We start from the raw sequence: 24666 nt of genomic DNA on the forward strand, positions 1-24666 counted from the left end.
AAATCAAAATGAAAATTTACTGCTCCTACCTGTTGTGACTCTTGTGCCATCACCTGCAAAAGAGATTGATGTACAATTTAGTTGAAGCTATTTTCTGTTAGTATTGTTTGAATACTCATGTTATCTTAGATAACAGACCACGCTCTAATGAACTTAACACTCAAGAAACCATTTTCAGAAATAAATCACCGTTAAATTCAGTTAATATCACACAGTGAAAAGAGGATGATTGAAAATCTGGCTGAGATGGTGATGATGGTTTGAGAGTTAAAGTCGAAATGTTTAAGGTGAACATGAAGAGGAACATCTTCACTCCGAAGATAGTGAGAGTAAGGTACAAGATGACAACGCAGGTGGTTGATGTGATTCTGATTTCAACATTGAAGTGAAATTTAGAGTTACATGGATGGGAGGGCTATAGTGTAGTGCAGGTCAATGGAACTTGGCGAATCAACGGATTGGCATGGATTGATCATCCTTTGGGCATTTTTTCTGTGCTGTAGCGTTCTCTGTAACGATAAGATGAAGTACAGCACAATGAAACTTTCTTACTCCAGTCTGATGTCCTTTCATTGGCATTGACTGTAAAAGAGATTGTTGTCGAATTCAATTGAAGCTATTCTATACCTCACAATATCCAAATCTTTTTGTCAATGTACGCTCTTGGGATTTAACAGTTTTTCAATCTCGTTATCACTTGATGCAATAATTCCTTAAGAGTCCTGGTTAATAACAGAATATCAACTGAAGATATTTGTGTGAATATTTCAAAGGAAAAGAGCAAGGAAAGGTTGTCAAAGAAATCCCAATTATATTCACTATGAAGACCGGGATGGAAACGTTCAGTTCATACCTGTTACTGGTGTGGACCCCACTGAAAAGAAAAAATTATAAAATTTAATATGAAGCTAGCTAATGCACAATTTCTGATGTCAATATGATCACATCATAAGCAGAATAGTTCTCAGTGTATGTTGCTGTTATGTGTAAAAGTTCTCCAGTGACAAGCTTCCATCTTCTCTTTGACAGAGGATGTCTGAGTTGATTTTCCTAAATAAATATTCTAATAACTTACAATACCCTCACACACATCGAAAAGTTTCAAGAAAGAGTTGAATATAATATTATAACAGGGGTTCCCAACCTGGGGTGCCCACACCCCCAGCGGGTGCGAGATGGAATTTCAGGGGGTGCGACAAAGAGTGGCTTGTGTCCTTGAGTGACAGGTCACGAGTCATCACTCAGCCAGCTGCCAATCTGCCTTGAGAAGTGGTAGTAACGTTTGTCCCAAGCACACTCAAGTCTCCCGCTGCCCGAGTCGAGAGAGATGTAAACTCACTCCAGTCTCCCGCTGCCCGAGTCAGCGTTGAGGAGTCTCATCAGTGTTACTTGGGAAGTTACACCTCAGAATTGAGGAGTCTCATCAATTTACTGTTTACAATTTTTTCTGAATAAATTAGAATCTAATTGCTTGACTTATATTTGCATTTTATGCACTGAGTTAAAAGCTTATTTTTTTAAGTTCAATTTGTTCACCCGCAGTATTGTATGTGGTTCAATGTGTGGTACAAAAATTAGAAATTGGACTTCTTCATCTTCAAATGTGATATTACTTTTGTATGGGGTGCGAGCATTAATCAAACATTTCCTAGGGGTGTGGGGCATAGAAAAGGTTGGGAACCACTGTATTAACATATAAACATTTTTTATCTCAGGTCACTTTCCAGCAATGGAAATCAAATGATTTTATTTTCTTCAATTAGCCAAGCTTTGCATGCTGTGTTGATGGCTTCACACATTGGCACAACTTACTCAACGACATATCCCATAATTCATTTGCATCTCACTATTCTTCCAAATCAAACCAGCCCTACAAAATTCTGAACTAATTTAGTCCTGTTGTGGTTCAACTTCCACTGTTATCAAGCTGAATAAATTGTTTGCTTCAGAAACGCTTGCTGTTGTAAATCTTATAAAGCAACATTGCCCAGTTTTGAGAAGTGTTTGTGATCAGGCCTGAAAACTAAAACTTAGCAAGCAACTTCATTCTTTGCTAAATAAATTCCAACCAGGAAGAGGGAATATGAGAGACTTGTAAAGTATTCATCTCGCAGTCAATTATATTGCTCAGCCGCTAAAGGGAATGGAAGTCAGATCTGATTAAAATAATCCCGTAAGTGTGAAGGGAACTTCATTCAGCACAGTTTTTCTGAAATAGCATCAGAATGCAAATATATTATCTCTAATTATGACAGATGTCTTCCAATGTTAAGAATTGTTATGAGAAAATATATTGAAATATAAAGTTCAATTTACTTAATTCCCAATGAGCCATGACTGTTTCACAGAAAATGTAAAAATCAAAATGAAAATTTACTGCTCCTACCTGTTGTGACTCCTGTGCCATCACCTGCAAAAGAGATTGATGTACAATTTAGTTGAAGCTATTTTCTGTTAGTATTGTCTGAATACTCATGTTATCTTAGATAACTGACTATGGACGAATGAACTTAACACTCAAGAAACCATTTTCAGAAATAAATCACCGTTAAATTCAGGTAATATCACACAGTGAAAGGAGGATGATTGAAACTCTGGCTGAGATGGTGGTCATGGTTTGAGAGTTAAAGTCAAAATGTTTAAGGTGAACATGAAGAGGAACATCTTCACTCAGAAGATAGTGAGAGTGAGGAACAAGATGACAACGCAGGTGGTTGATGTGATTCTGATTTCAACATTGAAGTGAAATTTAGAGATACATGGATGGGAGGGCTATAGTATAGTGCAGGTCAATGGAACTTGGCGGATCAATGGATTTGCATGGATTGATCATTCTTTGGGCCTTTTTTCTGTGCTGTAGCGTTCTATGTAACGATAAGATGAACTCCGGCACAATGAAAATTTCTTACTCCAGTCTGATGTCCTTTCGTTGGAATTGACTGTAAAAGAGGTTGTTGTTGAATTGAATTGAAGCTATCCTATACCTCACAATATCCAAATCTTTTTATCAATGTCTGCCCTTGGGATTTAACAGATTTTGATTCTCATTATCACTTGATGCAATAATTCCTTTAGAGTCCTGGTTAATAACTGAATATCAGCTGAAGATATTTGTGTGAATATATACAAAGGAAAGGAACTAGGAAAGGTGGTCAAAGAAATCACAATTATATTCACTAGAAAGACCGGGATGGAAATGTTCAGTTCATACCTGTTATTGCTGTGGTCCCCACTGAAAAGAGAAAGTTATAAAACTTAATATGAAGCTAGCTAATGCACAATTTCTGACGTCGATATGATCGCATCAAAAGCAGAATAGTTCTCAGTGTACATTGCTGATATGTGTAAAATGTTCTCCAGTGACAAGCTTCCATTTCCTCTGTTTGACAGGGGATGTCCGAGTTGATTTTCCTAAATAAACTTTCCAATAACTTACAATACCCTTATACACATCGTAAAGTTTCAAGAAAGAGTTGAATATTATATTAACATGTAAACATATTTTATCTCAGGTCATTTTCCAGCAATGGAAATCAACTGATTGTTTTCTCTTCAATGAGGCAAACTTTGCATGCTGTGGTGATGGCTTCACAGATTGGCACAACTTACTCAAATATATATCCCGCAATTCATTTGCATCACACTATTCTTCTAATTCAAGCCGGCCCTACAAAATTCTGAACTAATTTAGTCCTGTTGTGGTTCAACTTCCACTGTTAACAAGCTGAATAAATTGTTTGCTTCAGAACCGCTTGCTGTTGTAAATCTTATAAAGCAACATTGCCCAGTTTTGAGAAGTGTTTGTGATCGGGCCTGGAAACTAAATCTTAGCAAGCAACTTCATTGTTTCCAAAATAAATTCCACCGAGGAAGAGGGAATATGAGAGACTTGTAAAGTATTCATCTCGCTGTCAATTATATTGCTCAGCTGCTAGAGGGAATGGAAGTCAGATCTGATTAAAATAATCCCGTAAGCGTGAAGGGAACTTCATTCAGCACAGTTTTTCTGAAATAGCGTCAGAAAGCAAATATATTATTTCTAATTATGACAGAGTATCTTCTAATGTTAAGAATTGTTATGTGAAAATATATTGAAATATCAAGTTCAATTTACTTAATTCCCAATGAGCCATGACTGTTTCACTGAAAATGTAAAAATCAAAATGAAAATTTACTGCTCCTACCTGTTGTGACTCTTGTGCCATCACCTGCAAAAGAGATTGATGTACAATTTAGTTGAAGCTATTTTCTGTTAGTATTGTTTGAATACTCATGTTATCTTAGATAACAGACCACGCTCTAATGAACTTAACACTCAAGAAACCATTTTCAGAAATAAATCACCGTTAAATTCAGTTAATATCACACAGTGAAAAGAGGATGATTGAAAATCTGGCTGAGATGGTGATGATGGTTTGAGAGTTAAAGTCGAAATGTTTAAGGTGAACATGAAGAGGAACATCTTCACTCCGAAGATAGTGAGAGTAAGGTACAAGATGACAACGCAGGTGGTTGATGTGATTCTGATTTCAACATTGAAGTGAAATTTAGAGTTACATGGATGGGAGGGCTATAGTGTAGTGCAGGTCAATGGAACTTGGCGAATCAACGGATTGGCATGGATTGATCATCCTTTGGGCATTTTTTCTGTGCTGTAGCGTTCTCTGTAACGATAAGATGAAGTACAGCACAATGAAACTTTCTTACTCCAGTCTGATGTCCTTTCATTGGCATTGACTGTAAAAGAGATTGTTGTCGAATTCAATTGAAGCTATTCTATACCTCACAATATCCAAATCTTTTTGTCAATGTACGCTCTTGGGATTTAACAGTTTTTCAATCTCGTTATCACTTGATGCAATAATTCCTTAAGAGTCCTGGTTAATAACAGAATATCAACTGAAGATATTTGTGTGAATATTTCAAAGGAAAAGAGCAAGGAAAGGTTGTCAAAGAAATCCCAATTATATTCACTATGAAGACCGGGATGGAAACGTTCAGTTCATACCTGTTACTGGTGTGGACCCCACTGAAAAGAAAAAATTATAAAATTTAATATGAAGCTAGCTAATGCACAATTTCTGATGTCAATATGATCACATCATAAGCAGAATAGTTCTCAGTGTATGTTGCTGTTATGTGTAAAAGTTCTCCAGTGACAAGCTTCCATCTTCTCTTTGACAGAGGATGTCTGAGTTGATTTTCCTAAATAAATATTCTAATAACTTACAATACCCTCACACACATCGAAAAGTTTCAAGAAAGAGTTGAATATAATATTATAACAGGGGTTCCCAACCTGGGGTGCCCACACCCCCAGCGGGTGCGAGATGGAATTTCAGGGGGTGCGACAAAGAGTGGCTTGTGTCCTTGAGTGACAGGTCACGAGTCATCACTCAGCCAGCTGCCAATCTGCCTTGAGAAGTGGTAGTAACGTTTGTCCCAAGCACACTCAAGTCTCCCGCTGCCCGAGTCGAGAGAGATGTAAACTCACTCCAGTCTCCCGCTGCCCGAGTCAGCGTTGAGGAGTCTCATCAGTGTTACTTGGGAAGTTACACCTCAGAATTGAGGAGTCTCATCAATTTACTGTTTACAATTTTTTCTGAATAAATTAGAATCTAATTGCTTGACTTATATTTGCATTTTATGCACTGAGTTAAAAGCTTATTTTTTTAAGTTCAATTTGTTCACCCGCAGTATTGTATGTGGTTCAATGTGTGGTACAAAAATTAGAAATTGGACTTCTTCATCTTCAAATGTGATATTACTTTTGTATGGGGTGCGAGCATTAATCAAACATTTCCTAGGGGTGTGGGGCATAGAAAAGGTTGGGAACCACTGTATTAACATATAAACATTTTTTATCTCAGGTCACTTTCCAGCAATGGAAATCAAATGATTTTATTTTCTTCAATTAGCCAAGCTTTGCATGCTGTGTTGATGGCTTCACACATTGGCACAACTTACTCAACGACATATCCCATAATTCATTTGCATCTCACTATTCTTCCAAATCAAACCAGCCCTACAAAATTCTGAACTAATTTAGTCCTGTTGTGGTTCAACTTCCACTGTTATCAAGCTGAATAAATTGTTTGCTTCAGAAACGCTTGCTGTTGTAAATCTTATAAAGCAACATTGCCCAGTTTTGAGAAGTGTTTGTGATCAGGCCTGAAAACTAAAACTTAGCAAGCAACTTCATTCTTTGCTAAATAAATTCCAACCAGGAAGAGGGAATATGAGAGACTTGTAAAGTATTCATCTCGCAGTCAATTATATTGCTCAGCTGCTAGAGGGAATGGAAGTCAGATCTGATTAAAATAATCCCGTAAGCGTGAAGGGAACTTCATTCAGCACAGTTTTTCTGAAATAGCGTCAGAAAGCAAATATATTATTTCTAATTATGACAGAGTATCTTCTAATGTTAAGAATTGTTATGTGAAAATATATTGAAATATAAAGTTCAATTTACTTAATTCCCAATGAGCCATGACTGTTTCACTGAAAATGTAAAAATCAAAATGAAAATTTACTGCTCCTACCTGTTGTGACTCTTGTGCCATCACCTGCAAAAGAGATTGATGTACAATTTAGTTGAAGCTATTTTCTGTTAGTATTGTTTGAATACTCATGTTATCTTAGATAACAGACCACGCTCTAATGAACTTAACACTCAAGAAACCATTTTCAGAAATAAATCACCGTTAAATTCAGTTAATATCACACAGTGAAAAGAGGATGATTGAAAATCTGGCTGAGATGGTGATGATGGTTTGAGAGTTAAAGTCGAAATGTTTAAGGTGAACATGAAGAGGAACATCTTCACTCCGAAGATAGTGAGAGTAAGGTACAAGATGACAACGCAGGTGGTTGATGTGATTCTGATTTCAACATTGAAGTGAAATTTAGAGTTACATGGATGGGAGGGCTATAGTGTAGTGCAGGTCAATGGAACTTGGCGAATCAACGGATTGGCATGGATTGATCATCCTTTGGGCATTTTTTCTGTGCTGTAGCGTTCTCTGTAACGATAAGATGAAGTACAGCACAATGAAACTTTCTTACTCCAGTCTGATGTCCTTTCATTGGCATTGACTGTAAAAGAGATTGTTGTCGAATTCAATTGAAGCTATTCTATACCTCACAATATCCAAATCTTTTTGTCAATGTACGCTCTTGGGATTTAACAGTTTTTCAATCTCGTTATCACTTGATGCAATAATTCCTTAAGAGTCCTGGTTAATAACAGAATATCAACTGAAGATATTTGTGTGAATATTTCAAAGGAAAAGAGCAAGGAAAGGTTGTCAAAGAAATCCCAATTATATTCACTATGAAGACCGGGATGGAAACGTTCAGTTCATACCTGTTACTGGTGTGGACCCCACTGAAAAGAAAAAATTATAAAATTTAATATGAAGCTAGCTAATGCACAATTTCTGATGTCAATATGATCACATCATAAGCAGAATAGTTCTCAGTGTATGTTGCTGTTATGTGTAAAAGTTCTCCAGTGACAAGCTTCCATCTTCTCTTTGACAGAGGATGTCTGAGTTGATTTTCCTAAATAAATATTCTAATAACTTACAATACCCTCACACACATCGAAAAGTTTCAAGAAAGAGTTGAATATAATATTATAACAGGGGTTCCCAACCTGGGGTGCCCACACCCCCAGCGGGTGCGAGATGGAATTTCAGGGGGTGCGACAAAGAGTGGCTTGTGTCCTTGAGTGACAGGTCACGAGTCATCACTCAGCCAGCTGCCAATCTGCCTTGAGAAGTGGTAGTAACGTTTGTCCCAAGCACACTCAAGTCTCCCGCTGCCCGAGTCGAGAGAGATGTAAACTCACTCCAGTCTCCCGCTGCCCGAGTCAGCGTTGAGGAGTCTCATCAGTGTTACTTGGGAAGTTACACCTCAGAATTGAGGAGTCTCATCAATTTACTGTTTACAATTTTTTCTGAATAAATTAGAATCTAATTGCTTGACTTATATTTGCATTTTATGCACTGAGTTAAAAGCTTATTTTTTTAAGTTCAATTTGTTCACCCGCAGTATTGTATGTGGTTCAATGTGTGGTACAAAAATTAGAAATTGGACTTCTTCATCTTCAAATGTGATATTACTTTTGTATGGGGTGCGAGCATTAATCAAACATTTCCTAGGGGTGTGGGGCATAGAAAAGGTTGGGAACCACTGTATTAACATATAAACATTTTTTATCTCAGGTCACTTTCCAGCAATGGAAATCAAATGATTTTATTTTCTTCAATTAGCCAAGCTTTGCATGCTGTGTTGATGGCTTCACACATTGGCACAACTTACTCAACGACATATCCCATAATTCATTTGCATCTCACTATTCTTCCAAATCAAACCAGCCCTACAAAATTCTGAACTAATTTAGTCCTGTTGTGGTTCAACTTCCACTGTTATCAAGCTGAATAAATTGTTTGCTTCAGAAACGCTTGCTGTTGTAAATCTTATAAAGCAACATTGCCCAGTTTTGAGAAGTGTTTGTGATCAGGCCTGAAAACTAAAACTTAGCAAGCAACTTCATTCTTTGCTAAATAAATTCCAACCAGGAAGAGGGAATATGAGAGACTTGTAAAGTATTCATCTCGCAGTCAATTATATTGCTCAGCCGCTAAAGGGAATGGAAGTCAGATCTGATTAAAATAATCCCGTAAGTGTGAAGGGAACTTCATTCAGCACAGTTTTTCTGAAATAGCATCAGAATGCAAATATATTATCTCTAATTATGACAGATGTCTTCCAATGTTAAGAATTGTTATGAGAAAATATATTGAAATATAAAGTTCAATTTACTTAATTCCCAATGAGCCATGACTGTTTCACAGAAAATGTAAAAATCAAAATGAAAATTTACTGCTCCTACCTGTTGTGACTCCTGTGCCATCACCTGCAAAAGAGATTGATGTACAATTTAGTTGAAGCTATTTTCTGTTAGTATTGTCTGAATACTCATGTTATCTTAGATAACTGACTATGGACGAATGAACTTAACACTCAAGAAACCATTTTCAGAAATAAATCACCGTTAAATTCAGGTAATATCACACAGTGAAAGGAGGATGATTGAAACTCTGGCTGAGATGGTGGTCATGGTTTGAGAGTTAAAGTCAAAATGTTTAAGGTGAACATGAAGAGGAACATCTTCACTCAGAAGATAGTGAGAGTGAGGAACAAGATGACAACGCAGGTGGTTGATGTGATTCTGATTTCAACATTGAAGTGAAATTTAGAGATACATGGATGGGAGGGCTATAGTATAGTGCAGGTCAATGGAACTTGGCGGATCAATGGATTTGCATGGATTGATCATTCTTTGGGCCTTTTTTCTGTGCTGTAGCGTTCTATGTAACGATAAGATGAACTCCGGCACAATGAAAATTTCTTACTCCAGTCTGATGTCCTTTCGTTGGCATTGACTGTAAAAGAGATTAATGTCAAATTCCATTGAAGCTATCCTATACCTCACAATATCCAAATCTTTTTATCAATGTCTGCCCTTGGGATTTAACAGATTTTGATTCTCATTATCACTTGATGCAATAATTCCTTTAGAGTCCTGGTTAATAACTGAATATCAGCTGAAGATATTTGTGTGAATATTTCAAAGGAAAAGGACAAGGAAAGGTGGTCAAAGAAATCACAATTATATTCACTAGAAAGACCGGGATGGAAATGTTCAGTTCATACCTGTTATTGCTGTGGTCCCCACTGAAAAGAGAAAGTTATAAAACTTAATATGAAGCTAGCTAATGCACAATTTCTGACGTCGATATGATCGCATCAAAAGCAGAATAGTTCTCAGTGTACATTGCTGATATGTGTAAAATGTTCTCCAGTGACAAGCTTCCATTTCCTCTGTTTGACAGGGGATGTCCGAGTTGATTTTCCTAAATAAACTTTCCAATAACTTACAATACCCTTATACACATCGTAAAGTTTCAAGAAAGAGTTGAATATTATATTAACATGTAAACATATTTTATCTCAGGTCATTTTCCAGCAATGGAAATCAACTGATTGTTTTCTCTTCAATGAGGCAAACTTTGCATGCTGTGGTGATGGCTTCACAGATTGGCACAACTTACTCAAATATATATCCCGCAATTCATTTGCATCACACTATTCTTCTAATTCAAGCCGGCCCTACAAAATTCTGAACTAATTTAGTCCTGTTGTGGTTCAACTTCCACTGTTAACAAGCTGAATAAATTGTTTGCTTCAGAACCGCTTGCTGTTGTAAATCTTATAAAGCAACATTGCCCAGTTTTGAGAAGTGTTTGTGATCGGGCCTGGAAACTAAATCTTAGCAAGCAACTTCATTGTTTCCAAAATAAATTCCACCGAGGAAGAGGGAATATGAGAGACTTGTAAAGTATTCATCTCGCTGTCAATTATATTGCTCAGCTGCTAGAGGGAATGGAAGTCAGATCTGATTAAAATAATCCCGTAAGCGTGAAGGGAACTTCATTCAGCACAGTTTTTCTGAAATAGCGTCAGAAAGCAAATATATTATTTCTAATTATGACAGAGTATCTTCTAATGTTAAGAATTGTTATGTGAAAATATATTGAAATATCAAGTTCAATTTACTTAATTCCCAATGAGCCATGACTGTTTCACTGAAAATGTAAAAATCAAAATGAAAATTTACTGCTCCTACCTGTTGTGACTCTTGTGCCATCACCTGCAAAAGAGATTGATGTACAATTTAGTTGAAGCTATTTTCTGTTAGTATTGTTTGAATACTCATGTTATCTTAGATAACAGACCACGCTCTAATGAACTTAACACTCAAGAAACCATTTTCAGAAATAAATCACCGTTAAATTCAGTTAATATCACACAGTGAAAAGAGGATGATTGAAAATCTGGCTGAGATGGTGATGATGGTTTGAGAGTTAAAGTCGAAATGTTTAAGGTGAACATGAAGAGGAACATCTTCACTCCGAAGATAGTGAGAGTAAGGTACAAGATGACAACGCAGGTGGTTGATGTGATTCTGATTTCAACATTGAAGTGAAATTTAGAGTTACATGGATGGGAGGGCTATAGTGTAGTGCAGGTCAATGGAACTTGGCGAATCAACGGATTGGCATGGATTGATCATCCTTTGGGCATTTTTTCTGTGCTGTAGCGTTCTCTGTAACGATAAGATGAAGTACAGCACAATGAAACTTTCTTACTCCAGTCTGATGTCCTTTCATTGGCATTGACTGTAAAAGAGATTGTTGTCGAATTCAATTGAAGCTATTCTATACCTCACAATATCCAAATCTTTTTGTCAATGTACGCTCTTGGGATTTAACAGTTTTTCAATCTCGTTATCACTTGATGCAATAATTCCTTAAGAGTCCTGGTTAATAACAGAATATCAACTGAAGATATTTGTGTGAATATTTCAAAGGAAAAGAGCAAGGAAAGGTTGTCAAAGAAATCCCAATTATATTCACTATGAAGACCGGGATGGAAACGTTCAGTTCATACCTGTTACTGGTGTGGACCCCACTGAAAAGAAAAAATTATAAAATTTAATATGAAGCTAGCTAATGCACAATTTCTGATGTCAATATGATCACATCATAAGCAGAATAGTTCTCAGTGTATGTTGCTGTTATGTGTAAAAGTTCTCCAGTGACAAGCTTCCATCTTCTCTTTGACAGAGGATGTCTGAGTTGATTTTCCTAAATAAATATTCTAATAACTTACAATACCCTCACACACATCGAAAAGTTTCAAGAAAGAGTTGAATATAATATTATAACAGGGGTTCCCAACCTGGGGTGCCCACACCCCCAGCGGGTGCGAGATGGAATTTCAGGGGGTGCGACAAAGAGTGGCTTGTGTCCTTGAGTGACAGGTCACGAGTCATCACTCAGCCAGCTGCCAATCTGCCTTGAGAAGTGGTAGTAACGTTTGTCCCAAGCACACTCAAGTCTCCCGCTGCCCGAGTCGAGAGAGATGTAAACTCACTCCAGTCTCCCGCTGCCCGAGTCAGCGTTGAGGAGTCTCATCAGTGTTACTTGGGAAGTTACACCTCAGAATTGAGGAGTCTCATCAATTTACTGTTTACAATTTTTTCTGAATAAATTAGAATCTAATTGCTTGACTTATATTTGCATTTTATGCACTGAGTTAAAAGCTTATTTTTTTAAGTTCAATTTGTTCACCCGCAGTATTGTATGTGGTTCAATGTGTGGTACAAAAATTAGAAATTGGACTTCTTCATCTTCAAATGTGATATTACTTTTGTATGGGGTGCGAGCATTAATCAAACATTTCCTAGGGGTGTGGGGCATAGAAAAGGTTGGGAACCACTGTATTAACATATAAACATTTTTTATCTCAGGTCACTTTCCAGCAATGGAAATCAAATGATTTTATTTTCTTCAATTAGCCAAGCTTTGCATGCTGTGTTGATGGCTTCACACATTGGCACAACTTACTCAACGACATATCCCATAATTCATTTGCATCTCACTATTCTTCCAAATCAAACCAGCCCTACAAAATTCTGAACTAATTTAGTCCTGTTGTGGTTCAACTTCCACTGTTATCAAGCTGAATAAATTGTTTGCTTCAGAAACGCTTGCTGTTGTAAATCTTATAAAGCAACATTGCCCAGTTTTGAGAAGTGTTTGTGATCAGGCCTGAAAACTAAAACTTAGCAAGCAACTTCATTCTTTGCTAAATAAATTCCAACCAGGAAGAGGGAATATGAGAGACTTGTAAAGTATTCATCTCGCAGTCAATTATATTGCTCAGCCGCTAAAGGGAATGGAAGTCAGATCTGATTAAAATAATCCCGTAAGTGTGAAGGGAACTTCATTCAGCACAGTTTTTCTGAAATAGCATCAGAATGCAAATATATTATCTCTAATTATGACAGATGTCTTCCAATGTTAAGAATTGTTATGAGAAAATATATTGAAATATAAAGTTCAATTTACTTAATTCCCAATGAGCCATGACTGTTTCACAGAAAATGTAAAAATCAAAATGAAAATTTACTGCTCCTACCTGTTGTGACTCCTGTGCCATCACCTGCAAAAGAGATTGATGTACAATTTAGTTGAAGCTATTTTCTGTTAGTATTGTCTGAATACTCATGTTATCTTAGATAACTGACTATGGACGAATGAACTTAACACTCAAGAAACCATTTTCAGAAATAAATCACCGTTAAATTCAGGTAATATCACACAGTGAAAGGAGGATGATTGAAACTCTGGCTGAGATGGTGGTCATGGTTTGAGAGTTAAAGTCAAAATGTTTAAGGTGAACATGAAGAGGAACATCTTCACTCAGAAGATAGTGAGAGTGAGGAACAAGATGACAACGCAGGTGGTTGATGTGATTCTGATTTCAACATTGAAGTGAAATTTAGAGATACATGGATGGGAGGGCTATAGTATAGTGCAGGTCAATGGAACTTGGCGGATCAATGGATTTGCATGGATTGATCATTCTTTGGGCCTTTTTTCTGTGCTGTAGCGTTCTATGTAACGATAAGATGAACTCCGGCACAATGAAAATTTCTTACTCCAGTCTGATGTCCTTTCGTTGGAATTGACTGTAAAAGAGGTTGTTGTTGAATTGAATTGAAGCTATCCTATACCTCACAATATCCAAATCTTTTTATCAATGTCTGCCCTTGGGATTTAACAGATTTTGATTCTCATTATCACTTGATGCAATAATTCCTTTAGAGTCCTGGTTAATAACTGAATATCAGCTGAAGATATTTGTGTGAATATATACAAAGGAAAGGAACTAGGAAAGGTGGTCAAAGAAATCACAATTATATTCACTAGAAAGACCGGGATGGAAATGTTCAGTTCATACCTGTTATTGCTGTGGTCCCCACTGAAAAGAGAAAGTTATAAAACTTAATATGAAGCTAGCTAATGCACAATTTCTGACGTCGATATGATCGCATCAAAAGCAGAATAGTTCTCAGTGTACATTGCTGATATGTGTAAAATGTTCTCCAGTGACAAGCTTCCATTTCCTCTGTTTGACAGGGGATGTCCGAGTTGATTTTCCTAAATAAACTTTCCAATAACTTACAATACCCTTATACACATCGTAAAGTTTCAAGAAAGAGTTGAATATTATATTAACATGTAAACATATTTTATCTCAGGTCATTTTCCAGCAATGGAAATCAACTGATTGTTTTCTCTTCAATGAGGCAAACTTTGCATGCTGTGGTGATGGCTTCACAGATTGGCACAACTTACTCAAATATATATCCCGCAATTCATTTGCATCACACTATTCTTCTAATTCAAGCCGGCCCTACAAAATTCTGAACTAATTTAGTCCTGTTGTGGTTCAACTTCCACTGTTAACAAGCTGAATAAATTGTTTGCTTCAGAACCGCTTGCTGTTGTAAATCTTATAAAGCAACATTGCCCAGTTTTGAGAAGTGTTTGTGATCGGGCCTGGAAACTAAATCTTAGCAAGCAACTTCATTGTTTCCAAAATAAATTCCACCGAGGAAGAGGGAATATGAGAGACTTGTAAAGTATTCATCTCGCTGTCAATTATATTGCTCAGCTGCTAGAGGGAATGGAAGTCAGATCTGATTAAAATAATCCCGTAAGCGTGAAGGGAACTTCATTCAGCACAGTTTTTCTGAAATAGCGTCAGAAAGCAAATATATTATTTCTAATTATGACAGAGTATCTTCTAATGTTAAGAATTGTTATGTGAAAATATATTGAAATATCAAGTTCAATTTACTTAATTCCCAATGAGCCATGACTGTTTCACTGAAAATGTAAAAATCAAAATGAAAATTTACTGCTCCTACCTGTTGTGACTCTTGTGCCATCACCTGCAAAAGAGATTGATGTACAATTTAGTTGAAGCTATTTTCTGTTAGTATTGTTTGAATACTCATGTTATCTTAGATAACAGACCACGCTCTAATGAACTTAACACTCAAGAAACCATTTTCAGAAATAAATCACCGTTAAATTCAGTTAATATCACACAGTGAAAAGAGGATGATTGAAAATCTGGCTGAGATGGTGATGATGGTTTGAGAGTTAAAGTCGAAATGTTTAAGGTGAACATGAAGAGGAACATCTTCACTCCGAAGATAGTGAGAGTAAGGTACAAGATGACAACGCAGGTGGTTGATGTGATTCTGATTTCAACATTGAAGTGAAATTTAGAGTTACATGGATGGGAGGGCTATAGTGTAGTGCAGGTCAATGGAACTTGGCGAATCAACGGATTGGCATGGATTGATCATCCTTTGGGCATTTTTTCTGTGCTGTAGCGTTCTCTGTAACGATAAGATGAAGTACAGCACAATGAAACTTTCTTACTCCAGTCTGATGTCCTTTCATTGGCATTGACTGTAAAAGAGATTGTTGTCGAATTCAATTGAAGCTATTCTATACCTCACAATATCCAAATCTTTTTGTCAATGTACGCTCTTGGGATTTAACAGTTTTTCAATCTCGTTATCACTTGATGCAATAATTCCTTAAGAGTCCTGGTTAATAACAGAATATCAACTGAAGATATTTGTGTGAATATTTCAAAGGAAAAGAGCAAGGAAAGGTTGTCAAAGAAATCCCAATTATATTCACTATGAAGACCGGGATGGAAACGTTCAGTTCATACCTGTTACTGGTGTGGACCCCACTGAAAAGAAAAAATTATAAAATTTAATATGAAGCTAGCTAATGCACAATTTCTGATGTCAATATGATCACATCATAAGCAGAATAGTTCTCAGTGTATGTTGCTGTTATGTGTAAAAGTTCTCCAGTGACAAGCTTCCATCTTCTCTTTGACAGAGGATGTCTGAGTTGATTTTCCTAAATAAATATTCTAATAACTTACAATACCCTCACACACATCGAAAAGTTTCAAGAAAGAGTTGAATATAATATTATAACAGGGGTTCCCAACCTGGGGTGCCCACACCCCCAGCGGGTGCGAGATGGAATTTCAGGGGGTGCGACAAAGAGTGGCTTGTGTCCTTGAGTGACAGGTCACGAGTCATCACTCAGCCAGCTGCCAATCTGCCTTGAGAAGTGGTAGTAACGTTTGTCCCAAGCACACTCAAGTCTCCCGCTGCCCGAGTCGAGAGAGATGTAAACTCACTCCAGTCTCCCGCTGCCCGAGTCAGCGTTGAGGAGTCTCATCAGTGTTACTTGGGAAGTTACACCTCAGAATTGAGGAGTCTCATCAATTTACTGTTTACAATTTTTTCTGAATAAATTAGAATCTAATTGCTTGACTTATATTTGCATTTTATGCACTGAGTTAAAAGCTTATTTTTTTAAGTTCAATTTGTTCACCCGCAGTATTGTATGTGGTTCAATGTGTGGTACAAAAATTAGAAATTGGACTTCTTCATCTTCAAATGTGATATTACTTTTGTATGGGGTGCGAGCATTAATCAAACATTTCCTAGGGGTGTGGGGCATAGAAAAGGTTGGGAACCACTGTATTAACATATAAACATTTTTTATCTCAGGTCACTTTCCAGCAATGGAAATCAAATGATTTTATTTTCTTCAATTAGCCAAGCTTTGCATGCTGTGTTGATGGCTTCACACATTGGCACAACTTACTCAACGACATATCCCATAATTCATTTGCATCTCACTATTCTTCCAAATCAAACCAGCCCTACAAAATTCTGAACTAATTTAGTCCTGTTGTGGTTCAACTTCCACTGTTATCAAGCTGAATAAATTGTTTGCTTCAGAAACGCTTGCTGTTGTAAATCTTATAAAGCAACATTGCCCAGTTTTGAGAAGTGTTTGTGATCAGGCCTGAAAACTAAAACTTAGCAAGCAACTTCATTCTTTGCTAAATAAATTCCAACCAGGAAGAGGGAATATGAGAGACTTGTAAAGTATTCATCTCGCAGTCAATTATATTGCTCAGCCGCTAAAGGGAATGGAAGTCAGATCTGATTAAAATAATCCCGTAAGTGTGAAGGGAACTTCATTCAGCACAGTTTTTCTGAAATAGCATCAGAATGCAAATATATTATCTCTAATTATGACAGATGTCTTCCAATGTTAAGAATTGTTATGAGAAAATATATTGAAATATAAAGTTCAATTTACTTAATTCCCAATGAGCCATGACTGTTTCACAGAAAATGTAAAAATCAAAATGAAAATTTACTGCTCCTACCTGTTGTGACTCCTGTGCCATCACCTGCAAAAGAGATTGATGTACAATTTAGTTGAAGCTATTTTCTGTTAGTATTGTCTGAATACTCATGTTATCTTAGATAACTGACTATGGACGAATGAACTTAACACTCAAGAAACCATTTTCAGAAATAAATCACCGTTAAATTCAGGTAATATCACACAGTGAAAGGAGGATGATTGAAACTCTGGCTGAGATGGTGGTCATGGTTTGAGAGTTAAAGTCAAAATGTTTAAGGTGAACATGAAGAGGAACATCTTCACTCAGAAGATAGTGAGAGTGAGGAACAAGATGACAACGCAGGTGGTTGATGTGATTCTGATTTCAACATTGAAGTGAAATTTAGAGATACATGGATGGGAGGGCTATAGTATAGTGCAGGTCAATGGAACTTGGCGGATCAATGGATTTGCATGGATTGATCATTCTTTGGGCCTTTTTTCTGTGCTGTAGCGTTCTATGTAACGATAAGATGAACTCCGGCACAATGAAAATTTCTTACTCCAGTCTGATATCCTTTCGTTGGAATTGACTGTAAAAGAGGTTGTTGTTGAATTGAATTGAAGCTATCCTATACCTCACAATATCCAAATCTTTTTATCAATGTCTGCCCTTGGGTTTTAACAGATTTTGATTCTCGTTATCACTTGATGCAATAATTCCTTTAGAGTCCCAGTTAATAACTGAATATCAGCTGAAGATATTTGTGTGAATATATACAAAGGAAAGGAACTAGGAAAGGTGGTCAAAGAAATCACAATTATATTCACTAGAAAGACCGGGATGGAAATGTTCAGTTCATACCTGTTATTGGTGTGGACCCCACTGAAAAGAGAAAGTTATAAAACTTAATATGAAGCTAGCTAATGCACAATTTCTGATGTCGATATGATCGCATCAAAAGCAGAATAGTTCTCAGTGTACGTTGCTGATATGTGTAAAATGTTCTTCAGTGACAAGCTTCCATTTCCTCTGTTTGACAGGGGATGTCCGAGTTGATTTTCCTAAATAAACTTTCCAATAACTTACAATACCCTTATACACATCGTAAAGTTTCAAGAAAGAGTTGAATATTATATTAACATATAAACGTATTTTATCTCAGGTCATTTTCCAGCAATGGAAATCAAATGATTGTTTTCTCTTCAATGAGCCAAACATTGCATGCTGTGGTGATGGCTTCACAGATTGGCACAACTTACTCAAATATATATCCCTCAATTCATTTGCATCACACTATTCTTCTAATTCAAGCCGGCCCTACAAAATTCTGAACTAATTTAGTCCTGTTGTGGTTCAACTTCCACTGTTAACAAGCTGAATAAATTGTTTGCTTCAGAACCGCTTGCTGTTGTAAATCTTATAAAGCAACATTGCCCAGTTTTGAGAAGTGCTTGTGATCGGGCCTGGAAACTAAAACTTAGCAAGCAACTTCATTGTTTCCTAAATAAATTCCACCGAGGAAGAGGGAATATGAGAGACTTGTAAAGTATTCATCTCGCTGTCAATTATATTGCTCAGCCGCTAAAGGGAATGGAAGTCAGATCTGATTAAAATAATCCCGTAAGTGTGAAGGGAGCTTCATTCAGCACAGTTTTTCTGAAATAGTGTCAGAAAGCAAATATATTATCTCTAATTATGACAGAGTATCTTCTAATGTTAAGAATTGTTATGAGAAAATATATTGAAATATCAAGTTCAATTTACATAATTCCCAATGAGCCATGACTGTTTCACTGAAAATGTAAAAATCAAAATGAAAATTTACTGCTCCTACCTGTTGTGACTCCTGTGCCATCACCTGCAAAAGAGATTGATGTACAATTTAGTTGAAGCTATTTTCTGTTAGTATTGTTTGAATACTCATGTAATCTTAGATAACAGACCATGCTCTAATGAACTTAACACTCAAGAAACCATTTTCAGAAATAAATCACCGTTAAATTCAGTTAATATCACACAGTGAAAAGAGGATGATTGAAAATCTGGCTGAGATGGTGTTGATGGTTTGAGAGTTAAAGTCGAAATGTTTAAGGTGAACATGAAGAGGAACATCTTCACTCCGAAGATAGTGAGAGTGAGGTACAAGTTGACAATGCAGGTGGTTGATGTGATTCTGATTTCAACATTGAAGTGAAATTTAGAGTTACATGGATGGGAGGGCTATAGTATAGTGCAGGTCAATGGAACTTGGCGAATCAACGGATTGGCATGGATTGATCATCCTTTGGGCCTTTTTTCTGTGCTGTAGCGTTCTATGTAACGATAAGATGAAGTCCAGCACAATGAAACTTTCTTACTCCAGTCTGATGTCCTTTCGTTGGCATTGACTGTAAAAGAGAATGTTGTCGAATTCAATTGAAGCTATCCTATACCTCACAATATCCAAATCTTTTTGTCAATGTACGCTCTTGGGATTTAACAGTTTTTCAATCTCGTTATCACTTGATGCAATAATTCCTTTAGAGCCCTGGTTAATAACAGAATATCAACTGAAGATATTTGTGTGAATATTTCAAAGGAAAAGGACAAGGAAAGGTGGTCAAAGAAATCCCAATTATATTCACTAGAAAGACCGGGATGGAAACGTTCAGTTCATACCTGTTATTGCTGTGGACCCCACTGAAAAGAAAAAATTATAAAATTTAATATGAAGCTAGCTAATGCACAATTTCTGACATCAATTTGATCACGTCAAAAGCAGAATAGTTCTCAGTGTATGTTGCTGTTATGTGTAAAAAGTTCTCCAGTGACAAGCTTCCATCTTCTCTTTGACAGAGGATGTCCGAGTTGATTTTCCTAAATAAATATTCTAATAACTTACAATACCCTCACACACATCGAAAAGTTTCAAGAAAGAGTTGAATATTATATTAACACAGGGGTTCCCAACCCCAGCGGGTGCGAGATGGAATTTCAGGGGGTGCGACAAAGAGTGGCTTGTGTCCTTGAGTGACAGGTCACGAGTCATCACTCAGACAGCTGCCAATCTGCCTTGAGAAGTGGTAGTAACGTTTGTCCCAAGCACACTCCAGTCTCCCTCTGCCTGAGTCGAGAGAGACGTAAATTCACTCCAGTCTCCCGCTGCCCGAGTCAGCGTTGAGGAGTCTCATCAGTGTTACCTGGGATGTTACACCTCAGAGTTGAGGAGTCTCATCAATTTACTGTTTACAATTTTTTCTGAAAAAATTAGAATCTAATTGCTTGATTTATATTTGCATTTTATGCACTGAGTTAAAAGCTTATTTTTTTAAGTTCAATTTGTTCACCCGCAGTATTGTATGTGGTTCAATGTGGGGTTCAAAAATTAGAAATTGGACTTCTTCATCTTCAAATGTGATATTACTTTTGTATGGGGTGCGAGCATTAATCAAACATTTCCTAGGGGTGTGGGGCATAGAAAAGGTTGGGAACCACTGTATTAACATATAAACATTTTTTATCTCAGGTCACTTTCCAGCAATGGAAATCAAATGATTTTATTTTCTTCAATGAGCCAATCTTTGCATGCTGTGGTGATGGCTTCACACATTGGCACAACTTACTCAACGACATATCCCTTAATTCATTTGCATCTCACTATTCTTCCAAATCAAACCGGCCCTACAAAATTCTGAACTAATTTAGTCCTGTTGTGGTTCAACCTCTACTGTTATCAAGTTGAATAAATTGTTTGCTTCAGAACCGCTTGCTGTTGTAAATCTTACAAAGCAACATTGCCCAGTTTTCAGAAGTGTTTGTGATCGGGCCTGAAAACTAAAACTTAGCAAGCAACTTCATTCTTTGCTAAATAAATTCCAACAAGGAAGAGGGAATATGAGAGACTTGTAAAGTATTCATCTCGCAGTCAATTATATTGCTCAGCCGCTAAAGGGAATGGAAGTCAGATCTGATTAAAATAATCCCGTAAGTGTGAAGGGAACTTCATTCAGCACAGTTTTTCTGAAATAGCATCAGAATGCAAATATATTATCTCTAATTATGACAGATGTCTTCCAATGTTAAGAATTGTTATGAGAAAATATATTGAAATATAAAGTTCAATTTACTTAATTCCCAATGAGCCATGACTGTTTCACAGAAAATGTAAAAATCAAAATGAAAATTTACTGCTCCTACCTGTTGTGACTCCTGTGCCATCACCTGCAAAAGAGATTGATGTACAATTTAGTTGAAGCTATTTTCTGTTAGTATTGTCTGAATACTCATGTTATCTTAGATAACTGACTATGGACGAATGAACTTAACACTCAAGAAACCATTTTCAGAAATAAATCACCGTTAAATTCAGGTAATATCACACAGTGAAAGGAGGATGATTGAAACTCTGGCTGAGATGGTGGTCATGGTTTGAGAGTTAAAGTCAAAATGTTTAAGGTGAACATGAAGAGGAACATCTTCACTCAGAAGATAGTGAGAGTGAGGAACAAGATGACAACGCAGGTGGTTGATGTGATTCTGATTTCAACATTGAAGTGAAATTTAGAGATACATGGATGGGAGGGCTATAGTATAGTGCAGGTCAATGGAACTTGGCGGATCAATGGATTTGCATGGATTGATCATTCTTTGGGCCTTTTTTCTGTGCTGTAGCGTTCTATGTAACGATAAGATGAACTCCGGCACAATGAAAATTTCTTACTCCAGTCTGATGTCCTTTCGTTGGAATTGACTGTAAAAGAGGTTGTTGTTGAATTGAATTGAAGCTATCCTATACCTCACAATATCCAAATCTTTTTATCAATGTCTGCCCTTGGGTTTTAACAGATTTTGATTCTCGTTATCACTTGATGCAATAATTCCTTTAGAGTCCCAGTTAATAACTGAATATCAGCTGAAGATATTTGTGTGAATATATACAAAGGAAAGGACAAGGAAAGGTGGTCAAAGAAATCACAATTATATTCACTAGAAAGACCGGGATGGAAATGTTCAGTTCATACCTGTTATTGCTGTGGTCCCCACTGAAAAGAGAAAGTTATAAAACTTAATATGAAGCTAGCTAATGCACAATTTCTGATGTCGATATGATCGCATCAAAAGCAGAATAGTTCTCAGTGTACGTTGCTGATATGTGTAAAATGTTCTTCAGTGACAAGCTTCCATTTCCTCTGTTTGACAGGGGATGTCCGAGTTGATTTTCCTAAATAAACTTTCCAATAACTTACAATACCCTTATACACATCGTAAAGTTTCAAGAAAGAGTTGAATATTATATTAACATATAAACGTATTTTATCTCAGGTCATTTTCCAGCAATGGAAATCAAATGATTGTTTTCTCTTCAATGAGCCAAACATTGCATGCTGTGGTGATGGCTTCACAGATTGGCACAACTTACTCAAATATATATCCCTCAATTCATTTGCATCACACTATTCTTCTAATTCAAGCTGGCCCTACAAAATTCTGAACTAATTTAGTCCTGTTGTGGTTCAACTTCCACTGTTAACAAGCTGAATAAATTGTTTGCTTCAGAACCGCTTGCTGTTGTAAATCTTATAAAGCAACATTGCCCAGTTTTGAGAAGTGCTTGTGATCGGGCCTGGAAACTAAAACTTAGCAAGCAACTTCATTGTTTCCTAAATAAATTCCACCGAGGAAGAGGGAATATGAGAGACTTGTAAAGTATTCATCTCGCTGTCAATTATATTGCTCAGCCGCTAAAGGGAATGGAAGTCAGATCTGATTAAAATAATCCCGTAAGTGTGAAGGGAGCTTCATTCAGCACAGTTTTTCTGAAATAGTGTCAGAAAGCAAATATATTATCTCTAATTATGACAGAGTATCTTCTAATGTTAAGAATTGTTATGAGAAAATATATTGAAATATCAAGTTCAATTTACATAATTCCCAATGAGCCATGACTGTTTCACTGAAAATGTAAAAATCAAAATGAAAATTTACTGCTCCTACCTGTTGTGACTCCTGTGCCATCACCTGCAAAAGAGATTGATGTACAATTTAGTTGAAGCTATTTTCTGTTAGTATTGTTTGAATACTCATGTAATCTTAGATAACAGACCATGCTCTAATGAACTTAACACTCAAGAAACCATTTTCAGAAATAAATCACCGTTAAATTCAGTTAATATCACACAGTGAAAAGAGGATGATTGAAAATCTGGCTGAGATGGTGTTGATGGTTTGAGAGTTAAAGTCGAAATGTTTAAGGTGAACATGAAGAGGAACATCTTCACTCCGAAGATAGTGAGAGTGAGGTACAAGTTGACAATGCAGGTGGTTGATGTGATTCTGATTTCAACATTGAAGTGAAATTTAGAGTTACATGGATGGGAGGGCTATAGTATAGTGCAGGTCAATGGAACTTGGCGAATCAACGGATTGGCATGGATTGATCATCCTTTGGGCCTTTTTTCTGTGCTGTAGCGTTCTATGTAATGATAAGATGAAGTCCAGCACAATGAAACTTTCTTACTCCAGTCTGATGTCCTTTCGTTGGCATTGACTGTAAAAGAGAATGTTGTCGAATTCAATTGAAGCTATCCTATACCTCACAATATCCAAATCTTTTTGTCAATGTACGCTCTTGGGATTTAACAGTTTTTCAATCTCGTTATCACTTGATGCAATAATTCCTTTAGAGCCCTGGTTAATAACAGAATATCAACTGAAGATATTTGTGTGAATATATACAAAGGAAAGGACAAGGAAAGGTGGTCAAAGAAATCCCAATTATATTCACTAGAAAGACCGGGATGGAAACGTTCAGTTCATACCTTTTATTGGTGTGGACCCCACTGAAAAGAAAAAAAATTATAAAATTTAATATGAAGCTAGCTAATGCACAATTTCTGACATCAATATGATCACGTCAAAAGCAGAATAGTTCTCAGTGTATGTTGCTGTTATGTGTAAAAAGTTCTCCAGTGACAAGCTTCCATCTTCTCTTTGACAGAGGATGTCCGAGTTGATTTTCCTAAATAAATATTCTAATAACTTACAATACCCTCACACACATCGAAAAGTTTCAAGAAAGAGTTGAATATTATATTAACACAGGGGTTCCCAACCCCAGCGGGTGCGAGATGGAATTTCAGGGGGTGCGACAAAGAGTGGCTTGTGTCCTTGAGTGACAGGTCACGAGTCATCACTCAGACAGCTGCCAATCTGCCTTGAGAAGTGGTAGTAACGTTTGTCCCAAGCACACTCCAGTCTCCCTCTGCCTGAGTCGAGAGAGACGTAAATTCACTCCAGTCTCCCGCTGCCCGAGTCAGCGTTGAGGAGTCTCATCAGTGTTACCTGGGATGTTACACCTCAGAGTTGAGGAGTCTCATCAATTTACTGTTTACAATTTTTTCTGAAAAAATTAGAATCTAATTGCTTGATTTATATTTGCATTTTATGCACTGAGTTAAAAGCTTATTTTTTTAAGTTCAATTTGTTCACCCGCAGTATTGTATGTGGTTCAATGTG

General features: G+C 36.8%; 1 protein-coding gene across 10 annotated transcripts in view; it reads right to left on the reverse strand.

The window, feature by feature from the left end:
- The window catches only part of LOC140728577 (uncharacterized), a 120428-nt gene that overhangs the window by 70129 nt on the left and 25633 nt on the right, over window positions 1-24666 (reverse strand). For 8 of the 10 annotated variants that reach the window (XM_073047527.1, XM_073047529.1, XM_073047523.1 and 5 more), the window contains 13 exons: window positions 22173-22193; window positions 19007-19030; window positions 18034-18054; window positions 17209-17232; window positions 15676-15696; window positions 14852-14875; window positions 13879-13899; window positions 13054-13077; window positions 11521-11541; window positions 8900-8923; window positions 3212-3232; window positions 2387-2410; window positions 854-874 (listed from right to left, as the gene is read on the reverse strand). In XM_073047527.1, the coding sequence (XP_072903628.1) occupies window positions 854-874; window positions 2387-2410; window positions 3212-3232; window positions 8900-8923; window positions 11521-11541; window positions 13054-13077; window positions 13879-13899; window positions 14852-14875; window positions 15676-15696; window positions 17209-17232; window positions 18034-18054; window positions 19007-19030; window positions 22173-22193 (291 nt within the window). The remainder of the gene's footprint in view (window positions 1-853; window positions 875-2386; window positions 2411-3211; window positions 3233-8899; window positions 8924-11520; window positions 11542-13053; window positions 13078-13878; window positions 13900-14851; window positions 14876-15675; window positions 15697-17208; window positions 17233-18033; window positions 18055-19006; window positions 19031-22172; window positions 22194-24666) is intronic. The other 2 variants (XM_073047524.1, XM_073047528.1) reach the window with 2 other exon arrangements.

Source organism: Hemitrygon akajei, chromosome 5, assembly GCF_048418815.1.
Source record: "Hemitrygon akajei chromosome 5, sHemAka1.3, whole genome shotgun sequence".
In the NCBI taxonomy this organism is placed as follows: Eukaryota; Metazoa; Chordata; class Chondrichthyes; order Myliobatiformes; family Dasyatidae; genus Hemitrygon; species Hemitrygon akajei.